The sequence below is a fragment of the Poecilia reticulata genome, chromosome 8 (genome assembly GCF_904066995.2).
Source record: "Poecilia reticulata chromosome 8, P_reticulata-male-v2, whole genome shotgun sequence".
Classification (NCBI taxonomy): domain Eukaryota; kingdom Metazoa; phylum Chordata; class Actinopteri; order Cyprinodontiformes; family Poeciliidae; genus Poecilia; species Poecilia reticulata.
This window is the reverse complement of record NC_088837.1, coordinates 4,813,908-4,840,511: the sequence shown is the minus strand read 5'-3', so window position 1 is coordinate 4,840,511 and position 26,604 is coordinate 4,813,908. Positions and strand designations below refer to the sequence as shown.

Genomic DNA, 26,604 nt, shown 5'->3' with positions numbered 1-26,604 from the left:
CTGCACTTTATTTTAAACATTTGCCAGGTGGTTTGTTAATATAAACAGATAATTGGATAATTATATATTAAACTGAAGCTACAATTCACACAGATCCACCAAAATCAGACAATAACATTTTTTTTTATGTCGATAACTCCTTAATATTGATTGAAGAGTTCTTGTTTTTTTTTGGCACATAATTTCACTTATCGCAAGATGTTTTTGCTACGTTGCAAGTGAAATAATCTGCCAATGGAACAAGTAACATTAAGAAATGATTTACTTAAAGCAAACTCCTATATCTTACTGAAAAGTTACATTTAAGTTAGTTTTGTCTTATTTCAAGTGTACTGAAATGTTTGCACTGGAAGCTAGCCCAAAATACTTGGTAAGATTTTGTGTTTTTGCATTATAAACTGAATATGCAATCTAAAAGCTGAAACATTTATGAATTAATAATTAGCCACAGAAGATTGTTACTGTACAACTAGTGCCTTGGAAAAGCATTTGAACTTGTTGACGTTTGTTATATTTTCCCTAGTTTTAATCACAAACTTCAGTGTTTGTTCTTATTGGGATTTTATGTGAAACACAAAGTGGTGCATAATTCTGAAGTGGAATGAACATGTCATGTGCAAGATATTGCACATGACATGTTGCAAGATATTGCAACATTGTTAATTAACAATTAAAAATATTGTTAATTGTTTTAAATTAACAATCCATCCATCCATTTTCTTGCACCCTTTTTTCCCTCAGTGGGGTTGGGAGGGGTGCTGGTGCCCATCTCCAGCCAACGTTTCGGGCGAGAGGCGGGGTACACCCTGGACAGGTCACCAGTCTGTCGCAGGGCAACACAGAGACACACAGGACACACAACCATGCGCACACACACTCATACCTAGGGGCAATTTGGAGAGGCCAATTAACCTGACAGTCATGTTTTTGGACTGTGGGAGGAAACCGGAGTACCCGGAGAAAACCCACGCATGCACAGGGAGAACATGCAAACTCCATGCAGAAAGACCCCAGGCTGGGAATTGAACCCAGAACCTTCTTGCTGCAAGGCAACAGCTCTACCAACTGCGCCACTGTGCAGCCTTAAATTGTTTGTGATCATTTCTAACTAATACTTCTTTAGTCAGGTGTTTTTAATTGAGGGAATATTTATGTCATTTTTCACCAAAATAGCCGTCACAGATAGACAGAGTCCACAGTATAGTAAGTATAAGTCATGTTTCCTAGGAAACATGACTTGATGGTTTTTGTTTTTTTTTAAAAATAAATTCTAAATTGTGGTAAAAGTAGACAAAGTGGCAACCTTTAGATAAGAACTATAGAGGCATAATAAAATGCATTCTATGGATTTGTCAGAATATTATTAATTTATTTGTTTCCTGTAAAGCAAAGTGATGATTGCTTTTAATGAATAATTACTATTCAATTTCTGCTGAAGTCATAGTTCCTCCTCGTCTCCTTCTTACTGTTGTAACATGAGTCAGAACAGGAAACGTTAAGTCTTTTACAATAAATTATGAATGAAGAAATTGTGTACATTTCTCATTGTTCTGAAATATTTTCGAGTCTCACATGTTTTAACGTAAATCAGTATTTATGTCCAAACCAATCTTGCAATCTTGAAATAAACTAGAGTTGATTATAATGGAATTGTTTCTATTGAGCAACTTGGTTGCTACTTAACGGTACTAAACATTAACCCGGCCTCAGTCGGTGATTGGTTGGCCACCGTGTCAATCATAGTGTCCTGCGCTGTCATTGGTCAGCACACTGCAGCTATGAAAGCCCTCTGAAATGTTTATGGGTCTGGGAAGATTTCTGAGCGGACTTCAACAAAGTAACCAAACGGAGGAAAGCGCTACATTAACTTGGAGTCCGAGCTGGAAAATATGCGCTAGTCTTCGCCTGTGAGCCGCTGGACTACACAAGAAACACTCCGTCATCATGGAGCTGGAGGAGAAGAAGAAATATGGTAATTGTTTAAAGCTCCGAGCCATGCTATGCTTTATTTGTCCGGTTACCTTATCATCAGTTACATATTAACCAGTTGTTGGCTGACTCCACGCGACACAGTTTCTCACGGTGACGTAGTGAAAACAGTTTTAGACGCATAAGCTCTCAGTCTCCTGTTTTCTCCTTTAAAAATAAAAACAAATAATTGTACTTTGGTAGCTCGTATAAAGACTACTTTATCTCTCGTGCTTTGTACGTAAATAAATAAACGAACATAAGACTTGAAAGATGTTGCGCGTGATGCTTTCGTGTTAAGTTGGGGCAGCACTTCGTGCGTTGTTAGGATGAAAAGTCTACGTCGTGCTCGTCCAGTTGCTGCCACATTCCTCAGACTGGTATGAGAGGCAAGCAGGGGCAAACTATCTATAGAGCTAATAAGTCAGCTGCCAGTCTTTCTGTTTTGTTTCATACCAAAGTGAGCTTTTGGTAATAATGATATGTGTCTTGTTAAAAATAGCGCCTGTCCAGCGCCCTGGTCAGGTTCAAGTATTCATTCCCCTTAAAAGGGTTCACTTTTTGTAAGGTTAATAAAATGTGACTGACCAACATAAAGCAGATTAAAGGTGTGGCGTGCATTTTGTTTTTAATAACCCCTCGCAAATATTGTCTAGAGACAGAAACAGTAAATTCTTCTTTGCAAAATAACAGTCTCAGTCAGATTGGATCGAAAGTATCTGTCTTGCTGCTGATTCTAAACTGTGTTTAGGTCTGAGCTTTGACTTGGCCAATCTAGCATATGCATATGCTTTGTTCTAAACAATTTTGTATGATTAGTTTCACTATTTTGTTGGAAGGCAAACATTTTCTGCAGCTAATAAGTTTTCTTTCATTACTTTTCCATTTACCATTCCATCATGTCTGGCCAGCTTCAATCATCTCTAGCTTCGTTTCCATAAAAAATTCCACTAATGTCGAAATAACACAATTTCACAATTGCAGTGTTTCAGTTAAATAGATAACAATGCAGCTAAAATCACTTGTGAATAAGCTTGTTAATGCGTTATTAAAAAAAACATGCCATCATCCTCCTGCCACTTCCTGTTTGTCTTCTTCGCCACCGGTAACATCTGGTTGTTGATCATATGACTCGTGTGATGTGGAAAGAAAGTGCTTCCATTGCTGTTTTGCGAAATATATCTATTTCGATATGGCCAACAGATCGTATCGCAAAAAGTCTTGGCTGAAAACTATGCGCTTTTTTTTTTCAAAATTGGTGCGTTTCCGTTAATCTTGTAATCCCAATTTGTGGAATTTTAAGCAGCTATTGATGTGGAAACGCAGCTATTGATGATCAAAAATATCCAACACAGTATGATACTCTGAACACCGTGTTTCACAAGCTAGTTTTAGTTTTTTTTACCAAACGATTCAGGTTTGGTCTCTGAAGGTTATTGAAATAAAGTCAAAATGCCACTTTATTACTTTTTGTTGGTCTAAAAAGTCAGTCTAAATAACAACACATAGCAAAGTAGTACTGAAACGAGTTTGTTTACACACAGCTTGGCAAGTCTTTAGGTGGTTTTGAGGTATTTGTACAGCATAAAGTTTTTCGACAGTTCCCCTGCAGGATGCTGACGAGCAGAAATGAGAAACACAACCCTTCCATTTGCTGGCATCCATTCTGTTTTCCTCCATTGTGTGCCTGCACACACCCATTTCCACTCCGCCTGCCACATGATGGCTAATTGATTCACTTAGCCTCCAAGAAAGTTTGCTTTCTCTTTTTCCTCTTCCTCTGTTTCCCTCTCTCTCTCGCTTTCTGAGTGCTTGCTTCTTGCAGGAACAAGGCAAGTTTCAGTTTAGTACCATAACACAGAGCAAAGAATATGTGTTTGCATGTTGGCGTGAGGGAAGTAATTGGCAGTGGCTTCGCTCCAGAGCTCACTTTTGTAGCAACAGCGATTTCCCTGAGGAAACGTACCCACAAAAACACTCAAGCTAATATTTCGAAATGCATCTTCAATCCTAAAACTGACTCGGAGAGAAGGAAACGGCAAACAACCTAAAGCTCTCCAGAGCACAGTGGAGGATTTTCTGAGTTATTTCAGGGTCTGGTTTGTGAAGAAACCTCAATGACAGGATCTGAGAGCAGCTATGCAGACATGCCCTGCTAAAGATTAGGTGTAATTATGTGCCATGTGTAGAGAAGTGGTTTTGAAACCTGAGCCGAGTGCTTCTTTGTTGTGTACGTTGAAGTCACTTTGGCCTACATCTGCAGATTGCTGTGAGCTCGTTTCTTCTGATATTTTTTGAGGTTACCTCTAGCAATCAGTGACAACCTGCTCTGCTACTGCAGCCACGTGCTTCCACTTTGATGTTCTCGATAGGCCACCCACAGAAACAAAAGCATGTGACCAAACTTGTGCAGAACCTAAACCCATCATCAGCATGTTCAGAGCTGGCTGGAGACAGCTTTTATCTTTGAAGAATAACTGAACGCCAAATCAGGGGTCTCCAAACCGTAGGCCTTGAGATCTACTGTCTTGTTAGCAGGCCTTTGCCCGACTCGATGGCATGCTGAAGAGGTAGTGGAATCATTTGATTCAGCTGTGTGGAACAGGAAAAGAGCTGCTGGAGAGACGTAAATCTTTCAGTGTGTAGTGATTCGATTTTGGCTTTTAGGCCATGATTCAATTCAGAAACCAATTTTCCCATTCAAAAGATCAAGAGATTTTGTTTTAATTATGTGACTGACGAGACGAAAAGACAGTGTAAACAACTAGAACATTTATTTAAAGCCAATCTTCGAGGTTCCAGACTGTGTCAGATTCTATCAGTGTATCAAATCAGCTTATATTGAAACAAAAATAGGTTTGTGCATATAATTATGTAACTTAAATCACCAACATTAGGTTAGCATAGCTGCCTGGGCTATAACGTAAATGAAAAATATAAAAAAAATTATTAAAAATGTATATGGTGTGGACGCACAATGCATTACGCAGTATTTTCGAGAAATTGATAATTGAGCATTTTAAATTTATTCAGAATTCCCACGACTAATAATCTGGAAACATTTCATTAGACATTTATGACTTCTTGGTTTTGTGGGATATAAATATGATGCGACACAGAGGCTTGTTTCCTTTAGCCACGTTAGGTGTTTCAACACGAGCGTGACACTGCAGTAGCCCTTTAGTAAATTACTTTATATTCTTGTACAATCCAAACTATCTAAGTCCCTCAACTTTCCACTTCTTGGAAAAGTTGGTTTTGTCTCATGATTTCCACTAGTCAATGTGAGACGTAAAAAGTCATTGCAGAGCAAAGAACCGACTGGTTTGTGCAACTAGTTGATACTGCTGTTACTCTAAGCAATAAAAGTCCATAAAGATGTAGGAAGAACTCGACATAATATCATTGTTGTTGGTTCCCGTTTACCACATGTTGTTCTTTTATTTGAACCGTAATGTTAGTGAGGTGTAGTGATCCAAGTGTCTGTTTGGGTTCCAGGAATAAGTTGATTGTGAGGACCAGCTGGGGTGCTGTGGTGGCGCAGGGGTTAACCACCACCCACATAAGGAGATCTTATTCCTCAACGTGGCTGTCGCAGGCTCGATTCCCGGCCTGGCGACCCCCACCGCATATCCTCCCCCTCTCCCATTACCCACCCTCCTGTCAATTCACTATTAAATAAAGGCTGCTAGAGACAATAAAACCTAAAAAAAAATTGTGAGGAGCAGCACAGCTCTTGTTCAGAGCTAAAAACAGATATTTGTTACACTGTAGGTTCCCGGCAGCAGAGAGCAAGCGCCTATTTTAGTTGGTTCTTATCTACTCAGCCGACCCAAAATACCATCACCACCAAAACGGATACATACACAATATTTGTGAATTAATAATTAGCCACAGAAGATTGTTACTGTACAACTAGTGCCTTGGAAAAGCATTTGAACTTGTTGACGTTTGTTATATTTTCCCTAGTTTTAATCACAAATTTCAGTGTTAAGATAGCACTTCTTAAGCAGCGTGCTAGCTTTGACTGGCTATGTTCACACAGCAGCCTGAACAGATGGACTGGTCCAATATGCTCTTTTCACTCACCAAAACATCAAATTTGTACCACTTCCATATGTGATAGTACTAACTTGGATACTTCTCCAATTGTTTTCAAAGTGTCTGCGGTTTCACTTTGCATTTTATCCAACATTTGCGTAAATGCATCATAATTCTTCACCAGAAGAAGCCAGACACGGAAAATCTGGACGTCAACAATGGCTGAAAGAAGCAGTGGCGACACTTTGGTCAGCCGTGTCACTTTGGAGAAAACAGAGGGCTTTCCTAGTTCCCTAGAGGATTCATGGATAGTTTATTGTGTTGCTTCCTGAGTAGCTCCATAAATAGATCTGAATTTGGTCTGAAAAGCAAGGATCGCATCCAGAAATCCACGCCCTCTGTCCCTAATGAAAGACTATCACTGACGGATGCGGCCATAACCCAGAGTTAAAGGTTTCCCAACTGCGTCATCTTGATAACGGATTCTAGCATAGTGTTACTGCAATAATAGCCAGCACATTCCCAGCCAAGAGATACACATCATGGAGACAGAATGGACCAGTCAAAGTCCAGACCTGGATCCATTGGAGAATCCATTCAGTCTGGCTGAGCTTGAGCTGTTTTGTAGAGAAATGTGCAACGATTTTTAGTCTGAACTTTAGGTTGAATGCAAATAAGCACCACACATTTTTTTAATTATTATTATTTTCACTTCAGCATTGTGTTTTACTGTGTTCACTGAATTCCTAGTAAGTGGAAGTTTGCAGTTCTAAAATGACAAAAATGTGAAGAAGTCCTAAGGTTGTGGATACTTGTGCAACACACTGTAGTTGCATGTAGGCTTTTGACGGGGAGATGACTCGCCACAAGAGATTTGAACATTTCCGTCATTACAGAATGTGGAGGGAGGAATCAAGACAATGAGGGGAGGGAAGTCACAGAATGTTGAGACTCATCAGCTTCAGTGTCTAGTCTAAAGATAACATCAACTCCTCGGGTTCAGGTTATTCTAATCAAATGTCGCTTTCTTTTAGAATCTGGGCAAAAAGTAGATGTTTTAGTTATTTCTTCCCATTTCAGCAATTTTCCTTTTTTTTTTAAGGGATATTTCATTGGAGATAACAGCCTAACACTATGGAGAAAGATTAAAGCTTCTCACCAATCATAAAAGTTGTGGTTCTACCTTTGAAGCTCTCTAATTAGACATCATCCCACATGTCTGACGAAAGGAGGATTTTGAAATTAGAGTGTGGGATTACTTCCATGACTGGGTTGCTCTGCAGTTTCCCAGTGACGGCCTCGTCCTCTGATGTGTCGAGTTGATGCCGGAACTCAAACCAAACCTGGAATATCGGCATGTCACAAACACAGACGGCTCTGCGCCAGCGGGGGTGGAATGAGAGCACATTCCAGTGGTTGATGACTTTATTTATGTGATTAGATGTTTTTCAAGAGAAACGTTATCAAAGGAATGCTTGTCAGTTGCAAACATTTGTGACTGAAAATTGAGGCAGTCAGGTCTGTTTCATTTAGGCGGTTTGAAGCGTCTTTGTCAGACCAAGTTAAATGTATTGGTGGACGATGTAGAAAGGATAACAAAGTGACAAACAGAAATGGAGAGCAATGTGTTTGTTAGCAGATAAGGCATGTCCAAGATATTCAAGTTTATTTGCATTGACAAGCACTGACAGTTTGCACGAGGATCAAAGCATATTACCAAATATTCCTAATGTCTCTGATTGCATTTGCTATTCAAGACATTTTTTACCACATGATAATCTCAAAAGTACATTCGGTTTATCCTAACCCTCTTTTTCTTTTAATATGTGACAAGTAAACTTAGGTCTGTCGCAATAAATCAATTAATCACATAATTAATTAAAACGAATAAATTTCCATTTGCATGATTCATTGTTTTCTCTCCAATCGAATCATTTACATTTAGTAGTGATGAGTGAAATGGAGAAAAATGCAATCTTTAATTTTATTATAGTGCTTAGTAGAAGTTTAGATTTTGTCTGTCAGTAGAAACATTGAAAGCACTGCTGTGAGAGCTGGAATACTGGCCATGAAACAGGAGGAGGTCAGATGGAAACTTTCTGTCATTTCATTTCTTCCCTCTCTTCTTCTCTCCCTCAACATCTGAGGAAAACATTTACAACACTTTGGCTTTGGTCCGTCTGAGCTTTCGTTGTTTGAGTAACAGATTGGTTTAACACGGTCTAAATGCAGAACAGAGGGAGCGGATCAAAGCATCCGGTCGCCATCAAAGACGGCTAAAAAAAAAAAAATAGAGCTTCTGGATTTTTTCCTCATTGAGTTCCAATGCAGTGTCTAAAGGTCTCTTCACAGGGGGAGACCACGCAGCACATCCTCCTTACCAGCAAGTGATTGCCTCAAAACCCCACACCTAAAACTAGTCAGTTATAAACACGTAATGCCGGAGTTTTCCATTCTTCCTGAACACATCCCAAAAATTTTCTCCCATCCCATCATCCTCATGTGCTCGTATGCTCGTAAAGCACAACTGTGTTTTTGTTGTGCTTTTTTTTTTTTCTTTTATATATTTTCCCGGTGCAGCATGAGGTCTGTGGGAAAAGGGTGGAGACTGGTGACCTGCAGGTAGGTGGAAGCAGTTTGTTTTCTGAAGGAACAGAAGAGGAGGCGTGTTGCAGGTTATTCAGACAGGTCGGACTAGTTTTGCGCTCCGTTTGCGCTCCACTCTCTGTCATTCACTGGCAGGAGCAGAGTTTAACTTTTTCTGTACATCTCGGCCCTGAAAGCGAGCTTCAACATGTCAGCGGAGGAAGAACGCTATGGAAAACACGGTAACAACTCTTCAAGCTTCCATTTGATCTGTGTTCATCAGAGTTATGTTTGTTTGTGAAGTAGAATGAGCCTCAGTTTGTGTTTGTGGGGAGCCAGCTACTGTTGGCAACTTTTTTTCAATGCTCAGGTGTGTTAGAGCAGCAAGCTGGACGTCAAATCTGCTTCCAAAACTGACCTGACTTTTTTTTTTTTTTCTGTTTGTCGTTCTGGAAATGCTCCGATGGGATTTCAAACATTCATCTCATAGCTTGACTGGACAGCATGTCAGACATGACAATCTGAAATGGCAGCACACATGAAATATGAGACTGATGCCCTTTTTGACAGGAAGTGGTTGGAGGCTTGCTGTAGTATTTGCCTCAACTAAACGCATGCAGATCTATAGGAAGATACAATAGAAAGTCATGAATTTAGCTTCACTGTTTATACTAGTGATTTATTGCTAGAAATGGTAATAATGTCAGTAATCATTTTCATGTTTTACTTTTGTCTTTAATCGTCTTCCTTTACAGTTTTTATGAAGAAGGGTCTTTGAATTCTACATTTATTTCTGAAAAACAAATGTCTTCATTGTCAGATGGACATTCGCTTAACACAAAGCATGGCTTGTATTATGTAGCCGCAATTCAAATATAAAGTAGGGCTGCACCGATTGTGCTTTTCCGGCTGAGCACGACTTGCCAATTCCGATTTTACCCAATACCAGTTTATTTATATATCTATATTTATTTTTGTCTGAAATGTAGCTAAATATTGCAAGAAAGTTGCTGTTAACTGCAAACATGCAGACATGACCTGGTGGGTGAGTCCATCAGTCAACCTTCTCTCTCGGTAGATCAGAAGAGGACAGTAGCTGATTTTTAGACCTTTGACAATGCAGATAAGATGAGTTTCACATTTAAATATTTTTTTGGCCTTAAATTAATGCAGTAGTAGCACAGATTAAGACAGGAGAAGGACATGATATGACTTTTGCTGCTCTTACAGACACTGTTATAGTGATTTGTCTGATATATCTGTGATGATGTGCCACTTCTTTCCTCTGGTTCACTTCCTCTTTAAGTTTGTCCTTTTGCTGTCCCACTGTAGGCCAACTGTTACCGTTTGCTTGCGAGTGAACCGTCCAAGACTCACATTTTCTCCCGTTTGGTTTGCATCAGAGTGCAGACAAGCTTTCATGCCCAAATGAAGTGAAACATTTAACCCTTGTATGTAGAAAAGGGGTCCAACCGACTCCACACACGTAAAACTTGTATCATTTGCCATAGTCCTCTACGTTTGCCTCAGTCCTCGCACGCACAAGGGTTAAGGAAAGAGAGCCTGCTCTGGTGTATTTGTTACAGATTTCACAGAACCACAGAAGTACAGATTCAACTTGTTAAAATAATGCAGTTAGACAGACAAAAATATTAAATCCTGCCATTTTAAAGACTAAAATACCTGGTTGATAATACATTCTTCTCCAAATCCAACATTTTCATAACATGATGTAACCAATTCACACCTGCTAGACAAGTTGAGATGCAAAGTATTTCCAGTGAGAACTTCTCCCGTGTTACTGTAGCTTCACTTGACCTCCAAATACCACAGCAGGCTCAGGAGAAGGAAAATGAAACTAGAGCAAGAAAGCTTGTGTACAAAGAAGTCTCACTTTAACATAAACTGTAGATGTGTATCTCTGTGTGTGGGGCATTTCAGGTTAAGACCATTTAGTGAAGTAACCAAAGGTAGGTAAAGTAACTAGATACTTCAAAATATAGTATTACTCAAGTATAAATTAAAAGCATAATGCAGTAAAATGACTCATTGAATAAATTTTTTCTCCCAATTTATTCAAGTAAATGCAACTAGTTTTTGCATATCTCTGATTTTGGGACATAGTTTGGCATACATGTCCCCATGGTTTGATGGAAAGTAAGTTCTGGCTCAGTACTCCTTGTAAATATGATCGGTTTAGTCAAAGTAAAGCACGGGGGCAGATTTCTCGTGGTTGTGCTCCGGCTTAGTCACCGGGGAGGTATTCAGTAGGTTGCTGCTGGGCGTGTTGCGCTTGAAGGGAAACATCAGCTGACAGAAGAAAGGCAGGAGGAGAGGAACTGTCTGTCCTCTCCACGGTGAGCTGAAATCAGACTGACTTCAGGTCACCATGGGTTGACCTGAAATCAGTCCGATCTGTACGGAGTTCCACAGGGTGGGAAACGCAAACGGGTTTGTACAGGAATCTGTTTGTTGGCTTAAAGCCCCATGAAACCAGAAATTGGTTTAATTCTTAGCTCTTGTTAATTTAGAACCACCAAACTACTGAAAAACCCATGAAAAAATTCTGGATAAGCACTAAATTAATTATTCAGGCAGTTGCTAAAATAAGCTGGTTAACATTGGTTGGTGAAAGTACTACATGGTGATTATATGGTGTTATCATGTATGTAAGTCACAATAAATTAATTGCATAAGTTCAAATGAGCTTGATGATTTTGATACTTTTGATGTGACTTCATAATATATTTTATTTATGGTTTTGGTTGTGTCTGGCTTTTATTTTTGTCTTTTTTTTGTTCTTTTATCTTGAATATTTAAAATATCTTTCAGTTCATGTGTCAATTATTTACAAAATTGAAATTTTAGTTAGATTTTTTTTTTAAGAAAATGTTTAAGATTAATCTAAAAATGTCTGAGGTTTTTTTGTTAAAATTTATACCATCACAGTACACCTTGATGCCACTAACTTTTTTGATTATTCTTTTTCTCCCGTTTCATAATTCTGGTGGGAAGTTATCTTAAGTTCATGCTTCCAGTTCTTCCTTTTAATACCCTTACATTCTGGATGGTCTTTGTTTCCTGCAGGTGAGCCCTTCAAACACGACTCCTCCTTCAAGGGACCCATCCAGAACAGGTGAGGCCAGGACTACAGGGTTGGATTTCTCATTGTGTCGCTGATGAAAGCTTTCATTCACCGTTTTCTCCTCTGCAGGTCCTGCACCGATATTGCCTGCTGCATCCTCTTTATTATCGCCATACTGGGCTATATAGCAGTGGGAATACTTGGTGAGGAAGTATTCACAGTCCAGTTTGCCAATTTTTTTTAAAAAAAGAAGAAAAATAAAGTTATAAGTTGTAAACATTTCCATTGAATCTTTGTGCTTCCAGCCTGGTCCCAGGGCGATCCAAGGAAGGCAATCTACCCAACAGATAGTAGAGGCGACTTCTGCGGACAGGCTGGGACTCCGCTCGAGTGAGTTACTTTTTAAGCAAATCTAGATATGAAACTACGTGTAGTGTATAAAAGATCATATTTAAAATAAACAAACTATGCTGAGGGGTAAGTAAAGCCTAGTGGCCTGCTAGGATTTTAACACACTGTGGGAAACTCTGTGGTTTAGGCTTTGTAAAACGGCATTAGATAAAGAAACCCTTCAAACTACCTTTCAGTCTTGGAAACTTTTTCCAAAAATGTTGCATAAAATATTGTCGACCAGAAAAATGTTCTTTTCCCCACAGAAATAAGAGGAAGTTGTTCTACTTCAACATCATGAAGTGTGCCAACCCCGTGGTGCTGCTTTCATTCCAGTGTCCAACCACACAGGTGTGAACTCGGCCATCTTCCGTCTCCTCAGTGTTGTGTTTAGGGACCTGGGGAAACTGGGATATTCTAGTTTGTATTCCTTTTGCATCACAACTTTTTTGTTGTTGTTGTTGCTGGATTTTATCCTCCCTGCTGCTATCTGCACTTGACAAATCTTTTCTATAAATGTTGATCCTTAGCTGTGCGTGGAGAAGTGTCCCGACAGGTTCATGACCTTAGTCAAAGCCCTTAAAAACGACAAAGACTTTGATTACTACAAAAACTTCTGCAAGGAGACTGCGACACGTTCAATGGTGAGATCCCCCCGTAACATTTTTTAATATCTAGATTAGCGCAGATTAATCTAATCACCGTTTCTTCCTTTGCCTGTTTTTGATCCTATTTCAGAGTTTACCAGACATTGTTCGTGACGGTCTCTGTCCCTCTATGCTGTTCCCCAGCAAGTCATGTAAGTGGATTTTGTACTCCTGAAGCTGTTGCATTAAATGCATACAATTGAATGCATTCGATTTGCAATATTAAAAATGATATTAAACAATTGGTTCTAGAACAGATACAGTCGGTCTGAAGCCTTTTGCCTGATAACTTGATAAGGTCCCAAAATCAGATTGCTAATCCCAAATTAGCTCCCTTACAGTCCTTGACTGTTTTTTATAAAAGATCACTGTAAAAGGGGAAATTACACAGCGCATTCAAAGCTGAACATTTGTAGGCCACACCTTTCAGATTTCTTCTATGCACTATTTTGGTCAATTGCATTAAATCCCAATAAAATACACTCAGGTTTGTGGCTGTAAGGGGCAAATCTATATAAAAGTTAGCTAGCTAGCTAATTGCTACTGAAACTAATGCTTCTGATGGAACTCTAAAATATATTTTAAAGAAATTCTAAATTTTTATAGCATATTCTTTGTTGACAAACCTTCAATGCTTCTATATACCTAAGTGTGGTTCTTTCTTCCTTAGTCACCCGTAGGTGCTTTCCAGCTTTGGGATTGAAAGGAGGTGTAGTAACTGTCGGAAACAGCACCACGTTTATTGATGGCAATGGAAATGAAAGGGAAGCTAAAGATCTTGTGGATGGAGTAAAGTGAGTACACAGCAAATCCCAAACGCCTCAAAAGCGGTTATTAAAACATGGCAGCGATCAGGTTTCACACTGTGGAAATGAATCTCTTGTTAGGAATGCCACTGTGGTCATGGAATCTCGTCAGGTGGTTATGAAAATATTTGAGGATTACACGCAGTCCTGGTACTGGATCCTTATGTGAGTAACTATTTCTCCTTCTTGTCTCTTTAATTATGTCTTTATTTATTTTCTACCTTTTCTACTTTAAAGGGAAAGTATTATGTAAAATCTACTTTTTTGAGCTTCATATTGCGTTATGTTATTCCCTCATCAAAAACATACCTGGAGTGTTGCCTTGAATCTTTCATGCATGTTTGAGAAAATCTTTAATCTCCCTGGGCAACCACTCAACTGTGCAGAACATCTGGGTGGACCTAGCTCCATCTTGGAGGATGAACTTCCTCAGTGTTGCCGTTTACGAGCTTCTGCCTCACAGAGCAGCCCTCCCCCAAGATTCTCCTACTCAACTCCTTCAGACTAGCCAGCAGCAATTAGCAAACACCTGGTGGAGCTCTGCATCTACTTGGCTCAGAGGAGCTGCTTCTCAGTGCAATGCTGGTAAAAACATTGCTAAAGGTTTAATAGTTAAATAGCCATGTAGCAGTGACTTCCTGAAGGTGGAGTTTCAGAAAGAGCAGGAGCTTCTTAAAGAGACACAGACCCAATTTCAAGAAGTTAAATCACAAAGTGAAGTTTCTTGAAGTCATTTTTGTTATAAAATGCCATATATATGTCTCGACTGACACTAACATACTTGATTGTGTTATAAAATGACACTATATGCCTGGAGAACGTGCAATACTTCCCCTTTAACTGTCAACTGTGTTCACTGTGTGTGTTTCTGTGCCTAATGTTTGAGCCTTCCTCTGCAGAGGGCTGGTTATCGCCATGCTGCTCAGTCTGCTGTTCATCGTCCTCATGCGCTTCCTGGCCGGCGTCATGATCTGGATCATCATCATCGCTGTCATAGCTGTTATAGGATATGGTAAGGGCCAGAAGCACGCAGTTGTTTTACTTTCCTCCATTTTATTTGATTTTTCTGTGGTTCTGCTTTGGAATACATTTTTGAAAAGTTGAACAAAGTGGATTCAGGAAGCTGGGGCATCATTTTGTTTCATGGCGACTACCATACAATCTATCAGAGAAATTGGTATTGCAGAACCAAAAATGGAGCAGGGTGGAGTTCTGCAGGGCTGATTTTTAGAGCAATGCTCAGAAGATGAGCAACATTCCTGAAAGTTAAGCTCATTGGGGGCATATCATATATTTTCAGTTGTATTCTAATTAACCTAATTAATATTGATGAAACTTCCTCTGGCTGTAAGATGTTGTTCTGCCCTGGTGGTTTGTACGACGTGGTCGGCTGCTGAAATCAGTAAACGATTAAGTGGTTTTTGCTTCTCAATCCGGCCAAGCCTGTAGTTCTCCAAGTTGGAGTAGCTTCTACTGTTCCCACTTTTCAACTTGTTTGCCATTAATGTGATACTTTAGGAATCTTCCACTGCTACATGGAGTACGCCAACCTGAAGAATGAGCCGGGCGCCAACGTGACTCTACAGGAGCTGGGCTTCCAGACAGACTTCACCATCTACCTGCAAGTCAGACAAACATGGCTGGCCTTTGGTGAGTGATTAGAAACCTCCACCTGTTCTCTGTTTGGTTTGGATGAGTTCACTCTCTTTGGTTGGTTGTAGTGATCATCCTGGCCATCATGGAGGTCATCATCATCCTGCTGCTCATCTTTTTGCGGAAAAGGATCCTTATTGCCATTGCTCTCATCAAAGAGGCCAGCAAGTAAGATTTCATCAGAAATTAATTAAAGCCCATTGCTTTGAAGGTGTTTCCACTTAGAATTTATTTAGTTTTGGGTTTTTTTGTGCATATTTGACATTTGTGAAATCAACTTTTCCCCCCATTATAAATAAAAACATAATTCCTGTGTTAAACTGGACAATTTAATGAAATTCCCAGAAAGATCTTAGCTGAGTGACAACATAATCAAGTACACCCTGTTCCAACTGGAGAACTAGTGAACCGAGTCCTTGTGAACTCGGCAAGAACGGACTTACAGCTGTTCTTGCAGGTGTGTACTTGCCAAGAACACAAGAACGTTCTTGAGTGATGAGAAGCGATCAGAGAAAGCTCTGCTGTTGCCATACGAACAGCATGACGGGAACACTTTGGAACTTTCTGAAACCTTGGCAGAACCTGGACCATGCTAACCTGGATTTCTCTTTTTTTCCAGAGCCATTCGGTATATGATGTGTTCCATGTTTTACCCGCTGTTCACCTTCTTGCTCCTGGCAATAGTCGTCGCCTACTGGGCCGTAACTGCTGTGTATCCTTCACTTTGTACTGTTTGTCTGATATTTTTGATAAACAGTTGCATATAGGTGCAGTAAACCAGCACGGATCTGAAAGTAAGGAGTAATCCGCAAAATGAACCACTTGTCTTCTGTCGCCTGATCCTGATCAGCCAGCAGGGGGCAGCCTTGCAAAGAAACGGCTTTGACTCTAGATAACCTGACCTTACATGTCTTCAATGGAAAAAAGCAAACTTTTTTAACAAAGTTCAACAGGCATTTTACAATAAGTGAAATTTTAGTTTTTACCTGTTATTTCTTTCTTTTTTTTTTTTTTTTTACAGCAGCAGTATGTCAGCACCCTCCTAAAATAATTACCCAAGTTATTTTTGCAAAAAGATGATTTAAGCAAAAAATAAAAAATAAAAAATTAGACTTATGTTATGAGAAGCTGAATGGCTAAAGTTAGATTTCTACCATCTAATCCCAGTGCTTTGTTGTTTTTGTGCCGTTTCATTTAAATTAATTGAATTATGTAGACTTTTACAAAAAAAAAAAAAGCCAAAGTACTTTACAAAGAGCACTAAACAAAACAAAGAATAAATGAACCTTTTACCTCTTAACACATTTACACAAAAGCTCATCTTTATTTACACTGGGCATGGAGGTGGGAGGGATCTTCCTCTGAGCAACCTACTGAAAACAGAGCATGTTAAGTGCATTGAGTCCAGATGGCTGTCTATAAGTGGTGTAAAAAGGAAAAAATAATGTAAACTTAAGCTGCGTTTCCATTACAAATGTGCACATCTGCTAATATTGATAAAACACAATTTCCATTAAATAAGAAATGCAATTAAAATCACACATGTATAAAATCGACAAGTTGTTAAAAAACATGCCGCGCCATCAACCTCCAACTGCTTCTTCGTGGTTTCTGCCAGTGGCAACATCCAGTTGTTGATCATGTGACTCTTGTGATGTCCAGTGTCTCCATTGCAGTTTTGCCAAGTAAACCAATTTCAATATGACCATAAAAAGAACCCCACCTCACCCTAGCGCCAAAACTTTCAATTGAAAGTTGAGTTTTTCACAGTTGCTGTGTTTCCATTAAGCCATTTTTTAAATCTCAATTTGTGCAATTATATGGTCTATGGAAATGTAGCTTTTTTTTTTCTTTTAACACTTCCTTAGTTTACCATCAAGTCAGACTTTTTTCTGTTCTCCGTGTGTGATTCCCACAGGAAGATCATTTATGACCTCTGACCTCCTTTGTCCTTGTAAATAATAATTAGACTCTGTGTGAATATTGGCCCAATGATGGTTCAATGTTTCATAAAGTATCCTTCACGTTAAAATGCTGGTGTTTGGAGGTTTGATCCCCGACAGGCTAGCAGTAAGCTTCGGTCTATTGTTGCATTTACCTTGACAGAGCAGCTTCTTGTCCACTTCCAACGAGGCCATCTACAAAGTGGTCAATCAGTCGGATTGTGTGCACTCTGGAAACGTTTGTGTTCATGCTGTAAGTTTTCCATTTAATCTCATTACAGTTCTTTTTAAAAGCTGCCTCAGCAGCTTGGTGCTAAATCTTCTAGATCCTTCTGATGCAGTCACTCCTTCCTCTGTTTTTCAGAACTATTCCACGAGTAAGATGAAAGTGGATTGCCCGGATTCACAGTGTAATTTTGCCTACTACGGCGGAGAAACGGTTTACCACAAGTACCTGATTGGCCTGCAGTTCTACAATGTCTTCCTCTTCTTCTGGTGCGCCAACTTCGTCATCGCTCTGGGACAGATGACTTTAGCTGGGGCTTTCGCCTCCTATTACTGGGCCTTCTCCAAGCCAGGCGACATCCCCAGCTTCCCGGTGTTTTCCGCCATGGGGAGATCTCTAAGGTACATTTGATCTATAAAATACTTTGTTCCATCTGATGCCATTTTTTTTTAAATAAGTGATCTTTTGATTGGTTACTCAGTACTTTATTACTCCTTTTTTTTTTACCAAACATCTTTTCACTTTTGTGTAATTTCACAGATGTTTATTTTTACTCGAGTAAAATATGTTGAAGTTGTGCTACTCTTACCTGAGTACAGTTTTTGGCTACTCTAGCCACTTCGGCCACCAGGTCACATCGGCACCTACACAGTTAACAATAGTTACTCCAACTTGACAACTTTTTTTGAAATATTTAGCGACTTTTTTGAAAAAAGAAAATTTCCCAAATTAGAAAAAACACGTCAGGTTTTTAAAAAAAACAAAAAGTGATTGGCCTGAAAACTGCAATTGGTGCACTCTTACTATTAAGCATTAATATTTGCTTTATTTTCCTCCTCCTTTCTTCCCGCCAGGTATCACACAGGGTCTCTGGCATTTGGTTCTCTAATCCTAGCAATTGTTCAAATCATCAGAGTTCTGCTGGAATATTTGGACCAAAAGCTGAAAGGTGTGTTTCTCTGTGGAGCCCCATGTTTGTTTGTCCCTGAGACTGACATGTCCTTGAAGTGGTTTCTAAGTTGCTTTGGGTTTAGGTTTGTCTCTTGAATTTGTCACCGACAGGAGCCGAAAACAAATTTGCAAAGTTCCTGCTGTGCTGTCTGAAGTGCTGCTTCTGGTGTTTGGAGAAATTCATCAAGTTCATGAACAGAAACGCCTACATTATGGTGCGTGTTTGGTGAAGATATATGTTGAAGGTCATACATTAGAGTTCACTGACCACCTTCTATGCAGACCGTAGTTATTTATTAAATGCTATATTGTAGAAATTTGTTTAAAAAATGAAGAGAAAATCTTTGATCTGTTGTGCTTTTAATTTTTTTTCAAATTATTTACGGTAACTACACTAGAGGCATTGTCACACTGTGTGTGAGAAGGAACAACATCCTGTGTTGCTCAGCTCTGCAATTAACGATTTTACAAATGTCAATAGATAGGAATAGTGGAAATGTTACCAATAGTTGTGGGAGTTGAATAAGATTCTTAATCACCCACATTGCAGATTGTGGACTTGCCACAATCTGCAATACAAAGGCTCCAGCTCAGGACTTTTGTGTATTATTTTTTTTATTTTGCCAGCGCATTAAAATCAATGTAATTAATCAAACTTAACAAGTTAAAGTCCCAGTTTTAGTTAGTAACTGTGAAATCCATGACGGCATTTCGTGAATTAAACTCAGAAGCTTAAAATTGTTAGATTTTTCTGTGCATCCCTAACCAATATATTAAGTATTTTCTGCATAACCCCTAAATTGTGTCAGGGTACAAATTCTTCTTTTTTTTTTAACGAACAATGTCAGGGAATTACCGTTTTAGGATTCAAGAAACTAGCAAAAAGTTTACCTCTAACTAAACCCAACATCAGCAAAAGTAAATGTTTGCAAATCTCTTCAATTTTGATGACTTGAAACTAAGCCAAGATTTGTTCTTTGTATTACAAACAGCTTTGGCTTCATTTACTGAATGAAGATCTTTTCCCCTGCTATTGTTTATGTGCATGTTTGGCCTCTAGGTGGCAGTCCACGGCAAAAACTTTTGCGCCTCTGCAATCAGTGCCCTCAATCTCCTTGCTAGAAACCTGCTCAGGTAATTGTAAACTCCACCTCATGGTGTGAATTTTTTATTTTACTTCTTTTGTCTTAATAACCTGTTTAATCCTGCAGGGTTGCTGTCGTAGATAAGGTGACAGACTTCCTGTTGTTTTTGGGGAAACTGCTCGTCGTTGGGCTTGTAGGTGAGTTGGTGTTGCTTTTAATAGTGATGCAAAAAATCAATCTTCACAACAACACAAACAGAACCACTAGTTTTTTGCAGCATTTTTGCAGTTAAGTACCAGTGTTACTGAATTTACTGTTTTTCTTCTCAGGGGTCTTTGCCTTCTTTTTCTTCTCTGGAAGAGTGAAAGCATTTGAGAATACAGCGCCCAACCTCCACTATTACTGGGTGCCAATCCTGGTGAGCAACTCGGGTTTTTAAAAAATTGATCAGTTTTCAAAGTTGAATCTGTTCAGGAACAAGTCGAGGTTGGTGTTGAGTCGGGTTTCATTCCTCGTCTTGAACCTGGCTGTGTGTTTGTATTATGAATGACGGCCCATGGCTCGTGTTTCCCTGTCCAGACTGTGGTGATTGGCTCGTATCTCATTGCCCACGGGTTCTTCAGCGTATACAACATGTGTGTGGACACACTGTTCCTCTGTTTCTGTAAGTCATCACGGTGCTATATTGTTCACACAGTCACTGAGATCGAGCAACTGGCTCCGTCAAACTTTTCATGACTTTGCTCTTGGGTTTGGTGCTTTCACTAATTCTTAAATACTTTTAATACGGTGTACAGCAGCCACGTTTCTGCATGATTGCAACATATAAAAGCTTGGCTAATTTGTTCTGTATTACCTGAAAGTTGTGGCTGCTTGGTGATTAACTTTTAATTTTCAAAATCTGCAATGTCTTTGGGTGCTTCTGCTTGCCATTTGACTTTCTCTGTTTTTGTCTCTCCTCTTTCCCCTCTCTCACTTCCATTTATCTTAATCCTGCTATTTCTCAATCTACTAATCTTCTGCTACATCATTTAACACACACACACACACGTACACACATGCATCAAGGTGAAGACCTGGAACGCAATGACGGCTCACCTGCGAGGCCTTATTACATGTCAACAACTATCCGGGAGATTCTGTGGAAGAGCGAGGTGGCAGATCCGAGCGCCTCTCCTGCACTGCAGCCACAGGATGAAGACGGCGTGCTGAGAAATCCCCAGAAGAAGGACGAACTTTAGAGATGAGGACTTTGTGCTGAATTAGAAGTACAACAAGAAGTGTGGTGATACTTTTTTCTGAGGAGCAGAAACATTGATGAACAATGCGACAAATTGCCTTAAATGGAACCATTTAGTTATCAATAGCCGTCGAAAAGCTTCCTTTTTATTAATATAGAAAACTTAAGGTGATGATTAAATGTAAAGCGTCCGATACAAATACAGGTATCGCCAAATCTGATTAGTTCCGCCGATACTGATCCGATACAGAAAAATGGTGCTGAATTGACAAAAATCTTTTTATTTTTTTTTAAAACCAAGTGGACGAGTACAACACACTTAAATACACCAGTAGCTTCACAAGCTTGGTCTAACGCAAAACTAAAATGCAACTTTCATTCAAATAAATTAGGAATAATTCAGCACCATTTTACTTGCTTGGTTTGGTAAAGACCAAACCTCATGTGGTTCTCACCGCTCAACAGTTGACGTTTCCGTTACTTATTCAGCAATGAGAAATTTGGTCAATGCATTATCGTTTGAGTACTTTTGTAAAATGTTCAAAAGTCTATGACGTGAATGATTTCTGACAGGGTTTGATTCTAATCTGAAGCGTTTGCTTTCAATGTGCAGTAGCACAGCAGTGTACTTTTCTTCTTTGTGGATAGTGTTCATCTCCTCAGTTAAACGAGTGGGGAAATCTGGCTGCAATTTTGACACTTTCACCTTCTTAAATGGTTGCTTCTGCAACCAGTGGAAACTTGACGGCCACGTTGTGCCTCTGGTCCTCCATTTCTACTAAAACTATAAAACATCAGTTAGCTTTAAAACTAATGTCCATTAAACTACATAATCCTGCACTTTATTTCAACACTAAGCCATATTTCATTTTACTCCATCTGTAGCTGCGCTCCATTGACCATATAATTGCGCAATTTAACACTTCAAAATTAAAGCTGCTTCATGGAAACGCGACAGTTTTGGAAAAATTCTTGTTTTTTGATGAAATGTTTGTTAGAATGCAGTTTTGATTTATTTCCCAAAACTGTAATTGAAACACTTTCTTTGCATCACACGAGTCACATGATCAATAACCGGACGTTGCAATTGGTGCAAAACAGAAAGACAGGAAGTGATAGGAGAATCATGGCATGTTTTTAATTATCATGTGAACAAAGGTATTCACATAGGATTTTAGTTGCTTTTCTTATTTAACTGAAACACTGCAACTACAAAATGTCTTTTTTTGACATGAGCAGAATATTAACAGAGTTTTGAGATTTGTAATGGAAACGCAGCTGCTACTGACACTTCCAAGACGAAGCAAGGTTTATGTTTTTTATTTTCTAGGTTGTAGATATTTGATAACTCTTACAAACATATTGTTGGTGGAACAGTTTCCTCATCCATATGAACAGTTCACTGTGATGAAGAATGAATTGAAAATGTCTCTGACTGCATGTTTCTGTTTGAACTATTAAAGCTGGATGCATTTTTTTTCCTATTAAACAAACAAGTTTTTGTCTCTGAAACTTCCCCCTCCCTATACAGTACTTTTTGAACTGTTATGCTTGGTTAAAATGATTCTGCTGCTTGATTAGTTGTTTTTTTAACTAAATCTTTTTCAGTGGAGGACCTGGAGAGGAATGATGGGAGTTCTGAGAGGCCATACCTGATGCCCGACAGCCTCCTTAAGATCCTAAATAAGAAGAACAAGACCAGAGCAGCGGAGTAGAACTTTTGATCAAACCGTACAGCTCCATCTGAGACCAGTCCGCTAACTAAGAGACACTGTGGCTTTCAGGAACACTTTGCCAAAGATAAGAACCAAAGTCTCTGGATCATCAGGATTTGCGTGACGTCCTCTCATGTCAGATGTATTTACTTCGTAATGGTTCGGGGCGTCTGTCTGCATCACACACCATCATGTCCGTGTTTTCCTAGGTTTTCCAGTTAAGTGAATTTTAAAGTCTTTGATATAATCGTTTTCTTTTGTATTGCATGTTTTTAAGAGTTTTTTTTTTTAAAATCATGCACATTTTCTTGAGCATTTTTTATGTTGTTATATGAAGGTACATGGCAACTTCTTGATGTTTAAAGTGCTTTTACAGCTTCATGTGTAATCTTATTTTATTACTTGATACTGAAGCCATCACACTGCCAGAGGCCTCCTCTACACTTTACATTATGGGAAGGGTTTTATTGGATACAAAAGCACAGTTTACATAAATGTACAGGTTTGTGTTTGGGACATATGCTATATTTGTTTAAAAATAAAACTGTTTTATACATAAAAAAACTATCCCAGATGTCATTGGAGTCATTCACAGCTACAACCTAGAAATAGTCCATATATTCTGTCTCTGTGCCAGTAGTAGTTTGTGCTGCATTAAATAAATGTCACCAAAGTTTTACAGCATCCTTAGTCGTAAATTTGCACACCTAAAATTAAAGCTTGACAAAGTCTTAAATTCCTTTTTTTGTTTTTTTACTTGGCATTAAATGCGTTAATCACAGATCTTAAATTTTGTCATGGCATGACCATTTAATGTAGAATATTCTTTTTTTGTTTCGTTTCCTCTCTGGACTTTTCAGACAAAGGTTTTAGTCGCATACAGGCCTTCAGTGCTTTCTGTACCTCAGGTGATCGATAACAAGCTGCTAATATACCCCTGATTGCTAGCAAAGGGTTTTTTGTGTCATACGTGCAAATTTATTGCCAGGTTGACTGGAAGACGTTTGTCGTCGCCATTGTTGAGAGCATGTACAGAAGAAAATGTACAGATTTTCTTCTGTACATTTCTGTAGTAATTCTTAGTCGTAAAAAGTCTTAAATTAGCAGAAATCCTATTTTAGAAGGTAAAGAGAGGACGCGAAATCATTAAGAAACCATAACTAGGCTGTTTTAATGGTAAGGCATGGGCCACTTAAAACATATTTAAAACAAAGCAAAAAAATAAACTTTGATGGAAATGTTTTTGACACCAACACATTTTAGGTCCTTTTAACATAACGAAAGTGCAAAAGCTGCTTTATAACCAAGTCGACTTTCAGATAAAAGTTAAATTAATGCAGAACTTAAAAAAAAAGAAGTCATAATAGAGTTAGTTGAAATCAGGAGTAGCGTTAGCGATAGAATAAGTACATTTAACTTAAGGAGCTGCCAGTTTTTACAGCGTAATGACCGGATAGGATAGACTTATTTCTTTCTGCTATGAACCCAAAGCAACAAGACATTTACACTTTTAATTAATTACCAGAAGTCATTATTGAGACATTCACAAATATTTTGTCATGTTTTGCTAATATCGATTCATACCGACCTCATGACGGTGAGGCGATGACTATAAGTTGAGCGATACGTATCCGGTCTTTGTGAAAGAGTGGCTGGAGGAAAGTCGTATGAAGTGTTTGAGTTCCCATGTTTTCTTTTAACTCCAAGTTTGTTTGTTTGTTTTGTTTTTTTCAAATAAAAGATGATCTACATTGGGAACTACATAATATGTAGTGCCATGCGTGTACCACCTAGGGGCAGTAGTCTAGTGCCAAATGTACGGAGCTACCTGACAACTGAGCTAGGAGTTTTGACCAAACCTTTCTCAAATCACACTTTTTTTCTCTCTTCTTAATTTTTAACTAATTATCTTGCTTTTTTTGTCCAAACAGTGAAGAAGTCTTTTAATCAGCTTGGAATGTTGAACAAAAAGCTGTCAGCTGCTTCAGAGCCGCTCCAGTGAAGCTAGCTGCTGACATTTAGTGAAGTAGTTTTCTAAGCACATGGCTAATGACAAGAAGTGCTTGTCATGAGGCTGATGAATGTGAAGACTTTCAACAGGTATTTGGTTCTTGTGCTCTAATGATAAGGAACCGTCTGTCTACATTCTTCAGGGCTGTAACGTATTGTTTGTCAGCTTTCCTTCCAAGTCTTTGAATTCCTGAGTCTAAAGTCCAAATGCCAGATATATATGAATTTTACTTTGCAATAATGCACAAGGACACAGTGTACTCACTGACAAGCGCCTGCCTGGCATTCTGTTAAGCCAATCGGAACCAAACTAATTACCACCAGTATCTGGTAGGGAGGACGGCTTAAGGGCGTTTAGACCAAGGTTGAGATTATCAAAGTGAAAACTGAACAAGCAAGGTTCTCATGTGCTACAAAACTTGTTAAAAAAAACCTTCCTGACCAAAAGAAATTTGTCTTTCTTTGCCAGAAACTAGATTTTTTTTTCTTAGTTCAACATCCAACATGATTGTATGTAAAACACACAGTAATCACTGAAGCTACACCATAGTTCAGGTGTCGCGTCATTCCCACGTCTGCATTCTTAGCCAGCAGAAAGCACCAAATCTATTTGTGAACATGTTCCTTTTTGAAACGAGTTACAGCAACATTTAATTTTCCTTTGGGATAAATAACATATTTTTGAATAGAATCAAGGGGCCTGGATTTGGTATTTTATTATGAACTGATTTTAAAGCAATACACTGCATGGACAAATAAGTTGGATTTTTGACTTTGAGGTAAAAGTGTGTGTAGAGTTCTTTTGTTATCATTATTTTTATTGGAATGATCATTTAAAGCAAAAGATGACGTAACAGATCTATTCTGATTGTGTGATTATAATCGCAATAGAATGCAGAAAACCTTTAAAATACCAAATTTTACCCATTTTAACTTTGATGCTTGTTCACTAGTGGATTCTGTTTACCAGTGAGGTGATTTCTAAAGGTAATCACTGGATTTTATTTACGATCAAATGCAAATGCACACCACACTAATCAGAGTTTTACATTTGTAAAATCTGGGGATAACTACGACTCTTTTCCCACGAAAATACTTTTGAAGTTCATGACTGGAATGAGGCAAAATGTAAAAACAAGATATAACATATAATTGACATGTACTACGTTATGCTCACATACAGCGTGAGAAACATAGCAATAATAACAGAAATGCCAAATAAAACTTTAGTGGGCCCCACCCAGCATCAGCGTCTTCACATTAGTGACGATGCTGGGAGGATGTCAGCTGCAACCCGAGCTGCACTGTGAGGCACGAAGAGGATCGGAATGTCGCGTTAACCGTGTCAGTGCTCTTGTTGCCACAAAAGATATGCGCATCATTATACGCATGAGGGCTAGACCGACTCATATTCATTCACTTGGTGCTCTAAACGTACTGTTGTTGGTGGATTTCCCATTGGAACGAGAAAAACAAAGCAGCCGGCTGGCGTCCAGAAAAATGCCAAAAGCATGAAAGAAAAATAATCTTTCACAGAACAGAGGAGTGCGGTTCTTTCCTGGTAGAGCGAACATGATGGTGGCCACACTGAGGGAATCTGGGTTGGAACAATAAACACATTCGATCACGAACAAGGTGACCCATCAACATTTTATTGAACTCTAATTTATCTGAAGGAACTAGTACGATTTCTTCAGGAGGAACCTGCAGTTCCTCAGATGTGAGATGTTATCTAGCTGTCTTGTCACTGTATTAGCATCAGTGTGAAACATCAACTTTATCTGACAGTCTTACGCATTTTCTCCTCTCATGAGGGTTTTTCATGCTCCTTGTGTTTAGTCATCATGAGGCTGAAAGTCAAACATTTGGTTATGTGAGCATCCTTGGTCATCTGGTGGCATATAAAAAAAAAACAGATAAAGTAAAACCGCAACAATTAGAGACATTACATGGTGTTTCTTTTCAGTTTGTTCTTTGATTTTAGGCTTATTTTTGTATGCCATTGTATTTTAGATGATTGTGTTAATGCTGCTTCACTGTGCTTTTACATTGCCCCTTATGGACAAATAAAGTTTTGTTGAATTGAATTGAACTGGGTTAAACTGCTGGACACACAGTATCATATAAAAAGCGATTTGGGGAAAATAGCTATTTAAGGTCACACCACACCATTTTCATTAGATTTAAGTTAAGACTTTAAGTAGGCCACTACTATGTGCTTTTTTTTTGTTCTTCTGAATAACCAGACTGCTTTAGCT

At 38.8% G+C, this 26,604-nt stretch overlaps 1 protein-coding gene across 5 annotated transcripts; it reads left to right on the top strand.

Moving 5' to 3' along the window:
* Positions 1-1,762: 1,762 nt before the first annotated feature.
* Positions 1,763-22,900, top strand: LOC103468344 (choline transporter-like protein 2). Of its 5 annotated transcripts, XM_008415359.3 has the most exons (23): positions 8,607-8,837; positions 11,683-11,731; positions 11,810-11,883; positions 11,986-12,070; positions 12,337-12,421; positions 12,601-12,714; positions 12,809-12,869; positions 13,388-13,511; positions 13,605-13,688; positions 14,423-14,535; positions 15,042-15,173; positions 15,245-15,344; positions 15,796-15,888; positions 17,288-17,372; positions 17,484-17,746; positions 18,200-18,294; positions 18,408-18,511; positions 19,357-19,430; positions 19,508-19,578; positions 19,711-19,799; positions 19,961-20,045; positions 20,450-20,649; positions 22,230-22,900. In XM_008415359.3, the coding sequence occupies exons 1-22, from the start codon at positions 8,804-8,806 to the stop codon at positions 20,620-20,622; spliced, it is 2,187 nt and encodes a 728-aa protein (XP_008413581.1). In that variant the 5' UTR covers positions 8,607-8,803; the 3' UTR covers positions 20,623-20,649; positions 22,230-22,900. The 5 variants fall into 5 exon arrangements, with proteins under 5 accessions (XP_008413582.1, XP_008413585.1, XP_008413581.1 ...); XM_008415360.3 differs by lacking the exons at positions 8,607-8,837; positions 22,230-22,900 and adding an exon at positions 1,763-1,972 and having other exon boundaries at positions 20,450-22,133; XM_008415363.3 differs by lacking the exons at positions 8,607-8,837; positions 20,450-20,649 and adding an exon at positions 1,765-1,972.
* Positions 22,901-26,604: the final 3,704 nt, after the last annotated feature.